General features: G+C 48.2%; 1 protein-coding gene across 2 annotated transcripts in view; it reads left to right on the top strand.

Moving 5' to 3' along the window:
• pkhd1l1.1 (PKHD1 like 1, tandem duplicate 1) overlaps positions 1 to 15,960 on the top strand; it is a 38,633-nt gene that overhangs the window by 7,393 nt on the left and 15,280 nt on the right. The window contains exons 17-45 of one of the 2 annotated variants that reach the window (XM_086194206.1): positions 83 to 226; positions 333 to 487; positions 608 to 718; positions 865 to 1,002; positions 1,123 to 1,247; positions 1,323 to 1,486; positions 1,720 to 1,889; positions 1,977 to 2,109; positions 2,335 to 2,489; positions 2,914 to 3,036; positions 3,334 to 3,439; positions 3,812 to 3,919; positions 3,992 to 4,156; positions 4,276 to 4,397; positions 5,041 to 5,173; positions 6,207 to 6,399; positions 7,071 to 7,213; positions 7,423 to 7,527; positions 7,770 to 7,955; positions 8,984 to 9,157; positions 9,328 to 9,533; positions 10,063 to 11,038; positions 11,486 to 11,734; positions 11,971 to 12,120; positions 13,015 to 13,189; positions 13,585 to 13,741; positions 13,924 to 14,080; positions 14,347 to 14,556; positions 15,006 to 15,135. In XM_086194206.1, coding sequence (XP_086050332.1) covers positions 83 to 226; positions 333 to 487; positions 608 to 718; positions 865 to 1,002; positions 1,123 to 1,247; positions 1,323 to 1,486; positions 1,720 to 1,889; positions 1,977 to 2,109; positions 2,335 to 2,489; positions 2,914 to 3,036; positions 3,334 to 3,439; positions 3,812 to 3,919; positions 3,992 to 4,156; positions 4,276 to 4,397; positions 5,041 to 5,173; positions 6,207 to 6,399; positions 7,071 to 7,213; positions 7,423 to 7,527; positions 7,770 to 7,955; positions 8,984 to 9,157; positions 9,328 to 9,533; positions 10,063 to 11,038; positions 11,486 to 11,734; positions 11,971 to 12,120; positions 13,015 to 13,189; positions 13,585 to 13,741; positions 13,924 to 14,080; positions 14,347 to 14,556; positions 15,006 to 15,135 — 5,263 coding nt within the window. Of the gene's footprint in view, positions 1 to 82; positions 227 to 332; positions 488 to 607; positions 719 to 864; positions 1,003 to 1,122; positions 1,248 to 1,322; positions 1,487 to 1,719; positions 1,890 to 1,976; positions 2,110 to 2,334; positions 2,490 to 2,913; positions 3,037 to 3,333; positions 3,440 to 3,811; positions 3,920 to 3,991; positions 4,157 to 4,275; positions 4,398 to 5,040; positions 5,174 to 6,206; positions 6,400 to 7,070; positions 7,214 to 7,422; positions 7,528 to 7,769; positions 7,956 to 8,983; positions 9,164 to 9,327; positions 9,534 to 10,062; positions 11,039 to 11,485; positions 11,735 to 11,970; positions 12,121 to 13,014; positions 13,190 to 13,584; positions 13,742 to 13,923; positions 14,081 to 14,346; positions 14,557 to 15,005; positions 15,136 to 15,960 lie in introns of both variants that reach the window. The other variant, XM_086194205.1, reaches the window with a different exon arrangement.

Below are 15,960 nucleotides of genomic sequence, written 5' to 3'. Positions count from 1 at the left end.
AGGAACCGGGGTCAAGATACGACTCCATGTACACTTCAGCGACCTGCCAGAGCTCCACGGGCCTTGTTCCTGTCGCCCTTAGGGCCGATTCCTGCGAGCGCCTCAGCGGACGTCGTAGAAACGGCCTTGAACCATCTTTGGTCCATCAAACCTGACACAGTCCACGTCACCAGACAAGAGCACAGCCAAGGGGCCAACTACACGGTCACGTTCAACTCCTTCCGAGGTACGGAGAGATGCCAGAAGCAGTCGGGAGCAGCACAGAGAGGAGAGATTTACAGCGCAACAGCCAAACGAAAGAAGTGATTTGCTGTCTTCTCGTTCGTCTACAGGTGATTTTGAACTGCTCCACTATGAGGTTTTTGGCGCCGAGATCAACGTCACAATCACAGAAGTCACTCGAGGGAAAAGTAGCATGGAGACGTTCACACTGCGCTGGGGGGGAATCCCTACCAAGCCCATTGCCTTCAATGCAACGGCGTCTGAGGTCTGCTCCGTGACGAGTCTTAGTAGTTGCAGTTACACCTGAAATTCTCAGTCACCTGAATCTGCCATTCGCTCATGTAGAAGAAGTCAGAGTGCTGAGGAGCTTTGTGATTGTGAGCAGGTTCAGTCGGCGCTGGAGGACCTGATGAAGGCCGAGTGTCCCGGTGAGGTTGAGACGGCTGAAGGAACTGATGTGAAATACTTCCAGAACTTTGAAGATGAGAACGATCAGGTCGGTCAGGCAAAAAAATGAATGAATAAATAAATATGAGCAATGAATCCACGAATGAAGAAATGTGACTTTGAGAGGGTCAGAATTTGTTTCCTCACAGTTTTCTGATTTGTTTTTTTTGTTTTGTTTTTGTTTTCACGTTCCAGTTTGATGGGATCCCAGTGAAAAACTCTGGTTTCTGTGGCATGGGTTCTCTGAAGAACCTCGAAGTTCTGTTCAAAGAGGGTTATACCAAAGAGTCCGGTGGCCCCTACGGACCTGTTTCTTTGGACCAGCACCCATCGGTAGAGTACAAACCTGCTTTATGAAAAGCTGTGGTATTTGAATTCACGACAGGACGTCTCATCGCTTGTGTGTCTTTACCGTGGAAGTTTTCCAGACAGTTTCCATTTCTTTCTGTCCAGCTTTGCTTTGCATACAAGGGAATGTTGCGTGATGTCATTGGAATGAAGTTCACTTACCGCGACGTCCAAGGCCAAACTCAGACACAGACCGCAAAGATCAACACCATTTTTAACAAAGGCCACAAGTCAGTGCAGCAAATACATCGTTTTAAATTCATTCCACAAAAGCGCAGCTTGGAAATGTGATTCTTCGGTCGCAGGTGGAGTTACAAATGCATGGACCTGGAGAGTTCTCTGCAGGCAGAATACATCGGCAGCGGGTACAGTCTCCTGGAGCTGTACCTCTACGGAGACGAGCCTGGTGCAGATTTCTACGTGGATGCGGTTCACATCGGAAAGACTCCCACCACATTTGATGAAAATGGTAGGCAGCTCAGCAGCACTGCTCTTTAATAGGAGACACGCTCAGAGTCAGTTACACTGGAAATGTCACGCAGAAAATCTGAATATATTCTGTTGTTTTGGGATTTCTGTGCAGAGGATTTCACGTTTTCTTGTTAGCGTCTAACATTTCAGAGCATGTGTGTGTGGAACTACGCAGCTGCTCTGACTCGAATAGGAATAAACTTTCTTCTGGATCTCTGGTGTTTCACCCAGCTGTTCCCCTCAAGAGGAGACCCCCGCCGTTTGAAAGCTCTGGCCGGTCCTTCGAGGAGATCTCTGTTCACAAAGACACCTCAAACGCGTCCCGGATCAGCTACCAGATACAAGCCATACCAATGGACTGCGCCTTCGGGTTCCCGCTGCTTGACATCGGCTTCCTGCAGGTAACGGACTCATTCGGTCTTTGACTGTTGGGGATCATCGTCGCTTCTCAGCACCGTCCTCATTCCTCTCTCACGGATGTCTCAAAGATGGCCAACAGCAGCGAGGACATGGCTAAGTTCCAGGAAGGAGCTGCCACCGTCACCGTCACCCGCCTCCACAAAGCCACACCTCCTCTGAACGGCACCTTTGATGTGGAGGTTTATGGAGGCCATGCTGAAGGTAGCTGAGACCGTTCATTTACGCTGTCATGATGCCCCGGCTCGGATAGGATCAACCAAAACAGTCCAGCTGGAGGCGTTCTGGTTGCATCTCATGTGTTTCCATGTTTTGCTACTTAGCCGACTTAAAAAAAACCAAACAAAGTCATTCCCGTAAAATGAGTTCTCCTGAACTCTCCGTCTATCTGTGTATGAAGTGCTGTCCGTGACCGCCGCTTGTTCTCAGGTCTGTCGGTGGACATCAGTGAGGAGGACCTGAAGTACGCTCTGGAGGGAATCTCAGGGATGGGCCAGGTCAGCGTTGGAAAGGAGGGCAGCTGCAGACACCCCATGTGGAGGGTGGAGTGGCTGACCAAGCCTGGAGATCAGCCTCTGCTCCAGGTGAGTAGCCCCGCTATTTTATCTACCTGCAAGACAGGCCCCGCCCCTTTACATACCTGCAGAGACAGATCACGTATATATATACCTGAAGAGACAGACTCTGAAGCCCCGCCCTTTTACCTACCTGCAGAGGCAGACCCAGGTCAGCCCAGACCAGCAGCATTACGCCCATCAAGTTTGAGGTTAGCAGGATGAGCTGCTGGTCCCTCCATCAGAGGCCCAAACAGCCACCAGTCTTAAAATGACCGTCTGTTTGTGCAGCAGCCAGATGAGCCCGTCGCCCAGACGTCAGACTCTCTTCCATGCTTTTTCCACAGTTCAAAACCAAAGTCACAGCAGAAGCACCGAATGTGTTCTTTTGCAGCTGCCAACTTTTGTTTGCGTGACAAACAGACTTGTGACTTGTGATTCACTCTGACTGCAGGTTGACGGTTCATCGGTTGTTGGGAACAAGGCGGTTGTTTCGGCTGTGGAAGAGAGAAAGGGGGGACTGCTGCTGCGGAGCCTGTCGGGGGATTTCTTCCGCGTCTGGGAAACCAAGCCGCAGGTACAACTGTGGATTTGCGGTCATCTCTTTGGATGTCAATCATTCGCTGTCTTTGACTTAAATCCTGTTTATTCCTATTTTAGTCGATGTTGTGTAACCCTGTCTGCTGCGGGTTTAAGTCGCAGGTTTACCGGCTACTTAATTACCGCTTGTGAATCACTACAGGTTCTGTAATGACTGACAGCCGCAGTCCTCTATTGTTCCACTGTAACTTGAAGCGCTAATGATTATTCCAGTCCGGTGAGTCTTTTCCTGCTGTGAACGTGTTTGCTGACAAGCGTTGCGATGCTGCCCCAGGTGGAGGTTTACGTCAACGGCATTCCTTCAAAGTGTTCCGGTGACTGCGGCTTCGAGTGGTCCGAGGAGAGGACCCCAGTGGTGACTGGAATCAGCCCGTCTCAAGGTGACGCGCGTTGTTAAGTTTTTTTATTGTTCCATCAACACTGATGATGAACATAGTAGAAGAGAGTTGAGCAAAAGTACGCAGATAAATAAAGTTCATTGGAACTTTACTGATTAGAAAAGAAGATCAATATTTATCAGTACCAATGATGTGCCGATATTATCGTGAATCCCTGCTTCTGAGTGAAACATTCATTGCAAATATTATCAGATTCATTATTGATTGTGTCATTTATGATATTAAATACAGTTGTAAAACCTACTTTTTAAGCACTGAACAACTTACTGAATGAATAATTGCTATGTAACAGTAAAATGGCTCCTTTACATGTAAAACATCCCACCCTTACGTGACGAAACGTCTCTGTCACAGGATCGAATGGACTGGGGACTCTGCTGACCGTCACTGGTTCAGGCTTCAGCTATGGGAATGCCTCCATCATGGTGGGAGAGGCAGAGTGCGTCGTCGAAGAAGTCACCGGTGAGTACAGACTCAGAGTCAGGCGTTCTTAGTGAGTCGGAAGGAGGCTAATGGTTGTTGGTAAATTTGCAGACACCACTCAGGTGTGCAGGCTGGGCCGCGCTGCTGCTGGCAGCTACCCCGTGTCAGTCAGCTTCCCGTCTCTGGGTCACTCGCGCTTCGCGGGCGGCAGCATCCTCCACTTCACCTACCAGCTCATTGTGTCTTCTTTCACCCCGGAGTCTGGAAGTGTGGCAGGTACATTTGTAGTATAAATACTGTACTGATGCGAACCACTGACGCAACCAAACATAAACCATAAATCATCACAAACTAACATCCCGAGCTGCTGACGCGGTCTTACCTTTGTTTCACAGGAGGCACCCTGTTGACAGTGAGCGGCTTCGGCTTCAGCGAGGACGCTGCGGTGACTGTGGGTGGCGAGGAGTGTGCGGTGGTTCACGCAACTGACACGGAGCTGCGATGCCGAACGCCAGCGGTACGTTTCTAGACACTTCATGTTCTTGCAGAGCTGCAGAACAAAACATGAATCCAAGTGGAATTCTGGATTCATGGTCATTTTCATTATAAATTTAGAGAATCAGCTGTTGATTCAGTCCCAGCTCCTATCTTGTCACAGTCAACTTCAAATTACTTCACTTTTGCTGATTGCTTATTTATGTCCCTCCAGTGTTTCGAATGTTTCTATTCTCTTTGTATCATTCAGTTGGTTTTATTGTTTTTACCTTGCATGTTTTTTTCTGGTTCTGTGTTTCTGTTACACTCCTCAATTTATCCTCACCTTTTACTCATTTTGGTATTTTGGCAATTTCGATGGCTTCTTCAATGAACCGATTTAAGTATTTTGTTGCAACAAGCTGTCGTTCTGGCCAGTGGCTTTTATTATTTTTTTCTTAATGAAAATAGAAATAGAAATAAAAAGATTTTAAAGAGCTCAATTCGGCATATTTCTAATAAACATTTCTACTACGTATAAGACAGTAGAAACGTCATCTTGAAGCAGGTGAAGCCAGCATTGCCGTGGTGTACTGAGAGAATTAAGTCTCTTTTAAAGTGCGTCCGACATCACGCTGCAGCTCATCGCCTTTGTAAGTCAGTGACGCACCTGTTTCTTATTCCAGGGGACGGCGGGATCCCGGACGCTCTCGGTAACGGTGGGAAACATGAGTGACACTGCCAGCAGCTCCTTCAGCTACGACCAAGACCTCACGCCTCAGATCTCAGACCTGAGTCCCCAGACCACCACGGTGGCCGGTGAGTTGAGCTCCCAGGAGTGTTTCTGTTTTGTGCTGAGACAGAGAATCAGGTATGATATTGGATAATTGCCCTTAAAGTCAAACGCACGTCCCGTGTGCACGAAAGCACACAACAACTAGGCCACTTCTCCTTTGTTCACGATGTGATATGAACAATACACAACTGATGTTACTGTTCCAAAGGATCACGCTCCCGCTACCAAACAGCTCTGCCTCGTTGCTTTGTATCACCCTCATTAGCCTGTTAGCTACGTTTGAGGCTAATCACACTGAATGAGTAAATCACTGCAATGATAGAAGATGTAAAAGTTACAAACAAGAGAGCAGAGAAGCAGGTGCAGCACTGTGAGGCAGCAAAGTGCGTCTTTACTTGGCGGGTTGATAGCGTAGCGCTTGTGTCTGCCTGCCCATCCAGCCACCGTTAATACCAAGCTATTATTATTGGCTATGTCTTCAATAATCACTTAAGTAGTGCCCCTTTAACATCAAACGACGACACCACGATTACCGTGTTATTATGGAGCCATAAACCCATATTTATTCCAGCTTATTTATAGTGTTAATTTCCGTTTTACTGCCCAGCGAATAGAAATGAGCCCCTCTGCCTAACAAGGGAAACAATCCAAGTATCTGTCGCTGAGGGAAGATGAACAGGGTGTTATGTAGCTGGCGTGCGAGTCCGCCACCAGACGCAGCTGAAGGAATTGCATAGAAACCTTTTGTTGTCATTCTTTCACCATTATCTTTGCTCTTGTGTTGTGTAACCTTGACATGCAGGTTTTCTTGTTTTTTTAACCTCTGCACTAAACTTGATAACCTGAGCGGAGGAGAATATCACGCCGTGTTATTAAAGCACACAATGGGGAAGCGTCGCCGTGACAAGAGTGTCTCTGTACCTGGGGGACAATCGGTGGTGATTTTTGACGCATCGCTGTGCAATTAAGCAGCTGACAAGTAATGATTATCTTGGTTTTTGAATGACTGGAGGTCCCTCGTGGAAAAAAATGTGTTTACGGTTTCTGTTTGTGCAGGATATCGAGTTCTCACCATCCAGGGTTCAAACCTGGGAGATGCCGACAATGACAGCGTTGTGCTCGTAGGCGGGACGGAGTGTATCACCGTGGAGTGGACGACGTCAAACATCACCTGTCTGCTCCCCGTGCTGCCACCTGGTCTGCACAAGGTGGACGTGCAGGTCGGAAACAATGGCTCCCCGCAGACGAGGTAGAGCGATGACAGCATGTGTGTGACACTGTTGTCTGGCTTGTCTTGAAGGTTTCACTTCAGATTGTGTTGTGTAAGTGTGGTGACACCGGAGGGTCAAAGCTTTCGCTCAGCGTCTTAAAAAGCTGAGTTTGCTCTCTAAAAAGGCCTGTTTCTTGTCTCTTTCCAGCCATCCGCGGTTAAAGCACTTAAAAAAAGAATGTGACTGAAAATGTTTGGGTAAATGATCGCAGGCCCGAAGAGGACGTGTGTGCAGATGTTGGCGAAATCAGCCTGCTGTTATTTCTATGTGGTATAAAATGTAATCAGATTAAATTCCAAGAGTCTTAGATAGAAATACAAGCAGGAAGTGAAACACTGGTTTGGTGCTTTTTCCTTTTTCTTTTTTGCACGTGTATTCATATTTCTGGGTGATGTATTGTTTTGAGAGTTGGTAACTTAAATTCGGTAGCTTCAGTTAGCAAATCTTAGCATGTAAAAATTACCTGCTAAAAATGTGGATTACATTATATTTTTGATATTTGTTAATGTTGATTTATACTCATAACTCGTGCTACGATCTGCAAAAAAAAAATTTCAGATGTTTAAATGGTAAAAGTTTAGTTTCCAAGCTTTAAAACGTGACCCATTTAAGACTTTCCGGGACTCTTTTGCGCTTCTTTGTGTCCCAGCGACGGTGTGAACGCCACCATTGAATACATCCTGGAAATCTACAGCGTTTCCCCGACGCGTGGTTCTTTACTGGGGGGAACCTGGCTGACTGTGTCTGGATCCGGTTTTAGCAACGACACTTCTGGCAACGAAGTCTCCGTAGGTACGGGTCGTCCTCCGCACACACACCAACACACAAGTTATTGGCCTTCAAAGGATCCGAGTTTTAGCAGCAAATTTCTTTGGATTTATGGTTGAAAGGAAATTCTTCTGACTAGTTATGTAACACCCCCCCCACCCCCAAAACAGCAAGACAACTTGCAACTTCTTCAAGTTTCGCGAATGATCTCTCACGTATTTGTCATGTGACAGGAGGAGCTGATTGTGAAGTGAAGGCGGCCTCAGAGAATGAGCTGCAGTGCGTTGTCAGGTCAGAGGAGAAGACCTACACCGTAACCAACCAGGGCTCCCACCACAGTAGGTTTACCTTTCACGCCTTTGTCCACACGTCAAGCTAAATCTCAGCAGCGACAACGGGACGCAGGATTCATTTACGGAACAGCGCCGCAAGCAGGGAAGCTGTCACCTGCAGCATGGAAACTGTTTCAAAACCAGTTTGACCTTAATTCAGTTCCTCCTTGCTGCATTGGAGAAGAACTCATCCCCCATACAACCTTTCTGCATGTACAAGTTTCTTATTGTCTGTCTTTCTTTTCTAGCTTACGGGCAGGGCTACGCATGGAGCCCCGCCTCCCTCACGGTGTTTGTTGGCGACACAGTGGTTTGGCGTTGGGACGCACCACCTTTCCAGAGAGTGGGTTACCGTGTCTTTAGCGTCTCTAGCCCAAGTGGAACCACCTATGAAGGCGGAGAGTTCACCAGCGGGGAAAGCAAGACTGCTTCAGGTGCAGTAGGGGACTGAGCCACCAGCCCAGGCCTGCTGCTCTGCAGTTAAAGAAAAACCCACCCCCCACGCGTTCTCGAAGCAGCTTTGAATTGTTTCTCCTTCCATCTTAGTCTTTCTTTTAATAAAAAATTTAATTAGAAAAAAAAACTTAATTTCGGGCTGCACGGTGGAGCAGTGGTTAGCACTGTGGCCTCACAGCAAGAAGGTTCCGGGCTCGAGATCTTTCTGTGTGAGTCTCCATGTTCCCCCTGTGCCTGCGTGGGTTCTCTCTGGTACTCCAGCTTCCTCCCACAGTCCAAAGACATGCAATTTGGGGACGAGGCTGATTGATACTCTAAATTGACCGTAGGTATGACTGTGAGTGTGAATGGTTGTTCGTCTCTATGTGTTGGCCCTGTGATGGACTGGCGACCTGTCCAGGGTGAACCCCGCCTCTCGCCTGTAGATGCTGGGATAGGCTCCACCCCCCCGCGACCCTTACTAGTAAGGAGTAAGCGGAAGATGACGATGGATGGAAAAACTTAATTTCATAAAATGGATTACAAAGTGTAACAGTGTCTGTCAGCCGCGACCCGTCGAAACCATGACGCTGACCTTTGCCAGTGTCTGATGTTTATCTGCTGATCAGAGGTAAAAGCTTGTTACTATGTGGAATATTGACTCATCGCGAAATTTGAATTTTTGCTCATCCACATGGAGAGTTGAGAGAATATAAAACAGTTTCCATTTTTTTTTTTTTTTTTATAATGAAAACCTTCTTGTTAACAAACAAGCAAAACTTCTCCTGTTGGCTGCATTTTAATCGTCTTTCAAGAAAGGAAAGAAGAAGGTCTGCCACCCACAGCCGAATCCAGATTTGTTGGTAAACCGATTGAAAGTCAATCTTACCCAAGTGATTGACAATGAAATGAATTCATTTAGAGACAAGCTGAAACTAAAAGACATAAAATTAGAATTTGGGCCCAATAAGACAACATGGAGAATGAGGCATGTGATGTGTGACGACCCCCCTCTCGCTCTCCTCAGGGTTCTTCGGTTACCGTTTCTCGCTGCCCGGTGTGTACTACTACAGCAGCGGCTACATCGATGATTCCCACGCCAGGGTGCTGCAGGGGGTGGTGAGAGTCAAGCCTCTGCAGGAGAAGAAGAGCAAGGTCTCTGTCCATGTTGCTGGCATGGAGGCCAGACATCTGACTGGTGGTAAATGTGAGCGTTTGAATAAATCTGCTCAGTTTGGTCACAGATCTGCTCATGTTTCATCAGGATCGACGAGGACGTGCAGGGTTTTACTCTGATCCAGTTGTTTTTATATGCAAAAAAAAAGTCCAAGTTTCGTTCTTTATCAGGGGTTCACACCGTCTCCCCCGCAGGGTCACGTCGTGTCTCCAGGTCCAGCCATGAGTGTGTCGCCTCGCCACAGTGCCAGCAGGCCAATGAGACATTAGCCGGCCTCACCTTCATCACCTCCGCCTGCTCCACCCCCACAGTCCACTCCATCTCTCCCAACCAGGGCTCCTACCACCAGCTCATCCACATCCAGGGCAGCGGCTTCAGCAACACCAGCTGTGCTAACGAGGTGAGCAGCGATGCGGTGGCTCCTAACTCAGGTGTTCGCTCTTCAGGATCTGTTGAAACGCTTCAGCGGGTGATAAATACGATATGTTTCGTTCTACTTTTTTAAAAATAGAGCTGAAAATACAGCCTGCACAGCACAAAAAAAGACAAAAGACATTCAACTGGCAAAGATGCATAATCTGGATCGTAGCATTCCAAAGCCGCCTTCTTTGAACCATCCCATACTGACTGAAGGAAGCTGGATTCATCCGTGACGTCCCGACACACAGTTTACAGCTGCAGTATTGTATATCCTGTCAGTGGCCCAGAACCGAAGGATCCACGATGGAAGAATTAATCCATGCTCCTATAGAGAACCATTTCTTTGTAATATTTCTTATATTTACAGCCAATTTTGTCAAAATATGTTAAATCATTTCTTAGATATATGCTAAATGATGTCCGCCTCTCGCTCAGCTGCCTGACTAAGAACCCTGAGCGCTCAGACTGAGCTCTTTGACGTTCCCTCTCGGTTCCTTTGTGTCCGGCAGGTGACGGTGGGAGAACAGCCCTGCCAGGTGATCAACAGCTCCCGCTCTGAGATCAACTGCCAGCTGAGTCAGGACAGTGAGCTCCCCATCGGTGTTGCTCTTCCTGTGGCTGTGAGAGTCAACAACCTGGGCGACGCCATCATCGCCGTACCTAACGAGCTCCAGCGTCGTTTTGTGGTTCTGCCAGTCATCGATTCTGTATCACCTCCTATTGGAAGCCCGACCGGCAGCACCAGGCTCCTCATCCATGGATCTGGGTTTTCTGAAGGTCATGTGACTGTCGCCAGCAAACCGTGTGCTGTTATGTCAGTCAATTACACTCACATTGTCTGTGACACCTCACCGTCTCCGCCTCACACCGGTGACGCCGTCTTCCAGGCGGGAAGGATCCCAAGCTCCTGTCACTCTAACTGCTCCTTCCTCTACTCTTCCTCTGTCACGCCGACTGTCGCCAGCATTTCTCCTGACAGCATCAGCAATGAAACCACTGTCACCATCTCTGGCGCCGGGTTTGGCAGCCGTATGGATGACGTGGCGGTTTTCGCCAGCACCATTGAGTTAGAAGTCACCGCAGTGACCGATGGCAACATCACGGTGAGGGCCCACGCCCTTCCTGCAGGCGACCACGCTGTCAAAGTGATCGTTAGAAGTAAAGGCCTGGCGGACGCTGGAGGCGTCTTCCTAACCAGCCTTGCCCAAGCCACCATGAATCCTGACGCGGGCAGCCTGGCAGGCGGAACGCCTCTTGTCTTCACAGGGAACGGTTTTGCTCCAGGAGACACCAGCGTGACACTTGATGGCCAAGAATGCAACATTCAGGAGGTGACACCCGGCCTCCTTCGCTGCCTGACTCCCCCCCACAGCGAGGGGCTTGTGACCGTCATCCTCCAGGTCTTCTCTCTGGAGTACCGCCCCTTCACCTTCAACTACTCCGCCTCTCACACTCCTGTGGTCAGCTCCGTCAGCCCTGTCACCGGTAAATACGGCCTCTTACTCCTGCAGGCGCGGCCGTGCACAATAAGTTGGGAAACGTTGCAGGCCAGAAACACAGAATCGATTCTTCTCTGCTCCCTCACAGTTACAGAGCCCCTTTTGAAAAAAGGAAGCAACTCAGTTCAGTTCAATGCGTGATTTTGTGTTTCAAGTGCAAAGCTTCAAAAAACTATAATACGATATATAAAACTATCAACGAGTTTTATTGAAACCCATGAAGTCACAGCCGTTAAAGTAGCTTTTTGTTGTACTAGACAGCATCCGAACATCCGGTAGACAAAAGCTGCCTCATTCAGTGTCTTACACTCATATTACATCATTTCCTGTGTAATCTTACTCATCACATCCTCTCTTCGTGTGTGTGTGTGTGTGTGTGTGTGTGTGTGTGTGTGTGTGTGTGTGTGTGTGTGTGTGTGTTTTATCCCTACAGGGCCAAGTGGCGCCGTCGTCACACTGACAGGTTCAAGATTTGGAACTGACCCCCATCAGGTGTCGGTCACCATAAACTACGTGAGCTGCAATGTGTCCGCAGTCAACGACACCGAGGTCCAGTGCACGGCAGGAGACAACCCAGGGGGGGTGTATCCAGTCATGCTCCACCATCAGGTCAAAGGTCACGCTCAGTCAGATGTCATATTCAATTATGAGCTGACCCTCAGCAGTGTGCTGCCCAACGAAGGTAAGCAGTAAAGGCTGAGTCTTTTTTTTTTATCATTCTGAAAATCATCTCTTCGTATCAAACCAGTTTCACTTCAAATCTTGTCTCAACAGTGCAGGCCAGTAAGTCTCAAATTATCAGACTGGAACCACCGACATCCTGTATTTTACAGCCTCTATCAGGAGATGCCGCTGATGCATAACCACAAGTTGTTGCTTTTATCTTCATCTTGTCTTTTGCTCTCGTCTGTGATTCAGGCAGTTTTGGCGGCGGCGCTCTTCTGTCCATCCGGGGTTCTGGGTTTGACCCGCTCAACAGCACCGTGCTGATCTGCGACGAGGAATGCGAGGTAGACCGGGAAATGTCAACGTCAACAGACCTCTACTGCGTGTCTCCACCCAACAACGGTACGTGTGACCATATTTAACGTGAGAATACGTGGCTGCTGGAGTTGGAACCGGACATGTGGATTTTGCATGAAGGAGAAGACTGATGGGAGCACTGTGGTTCAAATATCACTTCCTGTGTCCACTAAGTGGCGCTAGAGAACAGCGCTGATGTTTGTTCGTCTGGTTTATTGTCGGTAACCTGCTCGGTGATGCGGTGACTTGTAAGTTTCTTCGGGGCCTCTCTTCTGACCATGTAGCCGCCTCGCCATCGTAATGCCGTTCAATGACAGCTGAAAGTCTTCGCAGTAACACATCTGCCAGTTCTTCAGATGTTCTGACCACATTCGCAGGTGTGTGTGTGTAAATACACAAACAAAGATGCTCCTTCCTGTTGCCACCAGGTGGTGCTATGACTGATTCCCGGGGAGTCTTTCTCTGGTGCCATTCTGCACCTCTCCACCACGTTTGGCACAAGCTGGCCTCGTAGTTTTTGTGTGATCGTGCAGACAAGCAAACAAACAGATAGAGAGAACACCTCCTCTGTGACGGAGGTAATAATGCATGGTGGCTCGTAATTGACACCATTGTTTATTTTTCTAAATCTAAAGTTACAGCCACAAAGGCCTGTGTGAAACATTCCAGATAAACCTGCAAAGCACCGTTCTGGCCAACCGCTCTCCAGTCTCTCTGGGAAAGATCGAGGCGTAAGAATGCGTTCCTGCTTGTTTATGCTGTTTTCTATTCACGGCTCATTATGACAAAGCATCCTGGACCTCCATGCGTGGAATGCTGTCTGCTTGTGAAATGACAGACCTGTCAGATAAGACAATAACTTGTCATGGTTGTTGAGACATCTTTGGCTGCTTGTTATGACTTGTGTGTTTTTTTGTCTGCGTGGGCGTCCTGTTTCAGGCTCGGAGCCAGACGTCAGCTGCGTGGTCGCCGTTATTAACCAGCTGGATGCCGTCAACGTATCGGGTGGCTTCACCTACAAATCTCAGCTCACGCCAGAGATCATTGAGGTGTCTCCACGCCGGGGAGGCACCGCCGGAGGCACCAGGCTCACTATCAGCGGCTCCGGTTTCAGGTGAAGGAAGAGTCCCCACAATGTTCCGATGACACAATGGGGAGGCGCACCCAGATCATCGCTGATGGAATTAAGTGGTCAACTTACAACTCAGTTTCTGTCTACAAGACGAAAATGATCATCCATGATTTACCCTCAGGTCTTGAGCTGAAGAGGTTCTTAGATTCATTTATAATGTAGTGACTAAAACTGTGTAACAGTAATTTAGGTTATGAGAACATTAATAGGTAAACACATCCAAGTACTTTTATTTTATCATGTAATTTCCACACTTTAGAAACTTTTACTCATGCCAATGATCTAAGAGAATAGTAATCCGTGCTATATTAACTCTTGTTCAGTCTATCCTGCGCACTCTTTCCCACCTCACCGAAAATGACGATGTCCCCTCACAGCACTGACGTCACTGAGGTCAACGTCACCATCGCCGGGTCCACGTGTGACGTGGAGTTCGCCAACGACACACACATTATCTGTGTGACGAGCGCCCAGCGTTGGTCTCAGGAAACCAAAGTGCGAGTCAGCGTCGGAGACCGCGGAATCGCCAGGACGGTATGTGTCTCCAGCAGGTCGACCGACGCATCCGCAACTGTGAAGTTCAAAATGAGTCAAAGCGCACTCCTGAAATGGCGAACGGTTAATGATGCGTCATTTATCCACTGCAACAACCGGTCTGTCAACCTTCACGTATGTCTCAGGACATGTTCTCATCTGTTATCCGTCTCTCTCCACAGGACAATGCCGACTTCTTCTACATTGACGTGTGGTCATCGAGGTTCACATGGGGGGGGCTGTCTCCCCCCGAGAGGGGCTCGTTCGCTGTCATCACCAAAGGACAGACCATCCTCCTGGACACCAGCACCCCCGTGTTGAAAATGCTCCTCATTCAAGGTGCAAACATGATTTTCTCATGGTTTGGGTTTTTTATTTTTGATTTACCAGTCGCTCAAGACGTTTTATAGGTGGAATTTTTTTTTCGGAGAAATGAATCTTTTGAATACATATTTGTGATGGTGTGACTGGTGTAGTATCAATATTGGGGGGAAATATCTTCAGACCTTCAGATACTCGTTGTGATGACTAAGCCACTTTAATTCTCTTTTCCTGCCACTCATATTTCATTTCTAATTCGTTGTTTTGTTTTTTTTTTAACTCAGGAGGGACGTTGATGTTCGACGAGGCCGACATCGAGCTGCAGGCGGAAAACATCCTCATCACCGATGGAGGAAGGATGCAGATTGGCCAGGAGGGGGCGCCATTCCAGCACAAAGCCATCATCACCCTCCATGGAAACCTGCGCTCGCCAGAACTTCCCGTTTATGGAACCAAAACTCTGGCCGTCAGAGAGGGAATCCTGGACCTGCATGGTATGAAAAACACACACTGGTATCTGGGAAACCAGATGAGTCACTTCCTGTATCTGTGTCACATGGTGTTCGCTGTTGCTCCGCCCCTTTACTCTAGCCGGATGGATTACAGTGGATGATGAATTTCAGAGTTGGTTAAAGGACAGTTTTGCTGCTTTTTGTCATTCAAAGTAAAGGTCTCATCACCAATGTGGTAAGACTTTTTTTCTGGGATCGAGTATTTTTTACATTTGCTAGGATTGGAACGCTTCTGCAGTCGGCGTCTTGTGTCCAGAACAAAATGTCTGAGGCAAAAAGAGCAGAAGCAAAAGAAAGCCCAGTATTCCCAAACATATCCCTGTATCATGTACAGAGTAACATGAGGTCTGTGTCCTGCAGCGACGTTACTGATCGTGACACCTCACCTTCCCTCGCAGGTACGGCTCATTGTTGATAACTTGTCTCTCCAGGTATTCCGGTTCCTGTCCCGTGGACCCACTTGGCCCAGACGGCGACCAATGGCTCCACCACTCTCACCCTGATGAAGGCGGTGACGTGGAAAGCCGGTGATGAAATCGTCATTGCCTCCACTGGTCACAGGTAGAGACTCGAGCATCTCGAAGCTCTCAGCTAACAGAACCAGTCCTTAAAGGATCCAGTTCTAACTTCTGAGCTGATGCTCCACAGCTGGAGGCTGAAGTTTGTTTCATAACAGCGCAGAGTTGAACCCTCCCCAGAGAGGAGATGTCGGGATCAAACCTGTCATCCACCAAATCCTGGATAAGAACCAAATCCCATCAGGCGGAAATAAATCGTGCTAATTTACATGCTAATCCGTTCAACCGCAGCGCCAGAGTTCTGCCTGGAAGCAGGAGGAAACGCTTGTGTTGAAATTTAAATCTGGCACCACGAGTGTGTGTGAGATCTCATGATTGTTCAGCTGCAGTTTGAAAATACTTTATGTTCCCATTCATAAGATTATGATGAAATACTGTTTTTAGGGCTGTCAAATTAACATGGTAATATTTTTGCTTTAAAAAAAAAAAAATTATTACACAAACTGGGCTGCACGGTGGTGCAGTGGTCAGCACTGTGGCCTCCGGGTTCGAGTCCCAGCTCGGGCACGGGATCTTTCTGTGTGAGTCTCCATGTTCTCCCTGTTCCTGCGTGGGTTCTCTCTGGTACTCCAGCTTCTTCCCACAGTCCAAAGACATCAAGAGGGGACGAGGCTGATTGATACTCTAAATTGACCGTAGGTGTGAATGTGAGTGTGAGTGGTTGTTTGTCTCTCTATGTTGGTCCTGTGATGGACTGGCGACCTATCCAGGGTGAACCCCGCCTCTCGCCCGTTGACGCTGGGATAGGCTCCACCCCCCCCGCGACCCTTAATGTGTAGGAATAAGCGGAAGATGACGATGGATGGAT

Source organism: Aulostomus chinensis, chromosome 22 (assembly GCF_037954235.1).
Source record: "Aulostomus chinensis isolate RoL2024-O1b breed Wild chromosome 22, RoL_Achi_v1.0, whole genome shotgun sequence".
Lineage (NCBI taxonomy): Eukaryota > Metazoa > Chordata > Actinopteri > Syngnathiformes > Aulostomidae > Aulostomus > Aulostomus chinensis.
This window is presented reverse-complemented; position numbering and strand designations above follow the sequence as displayed.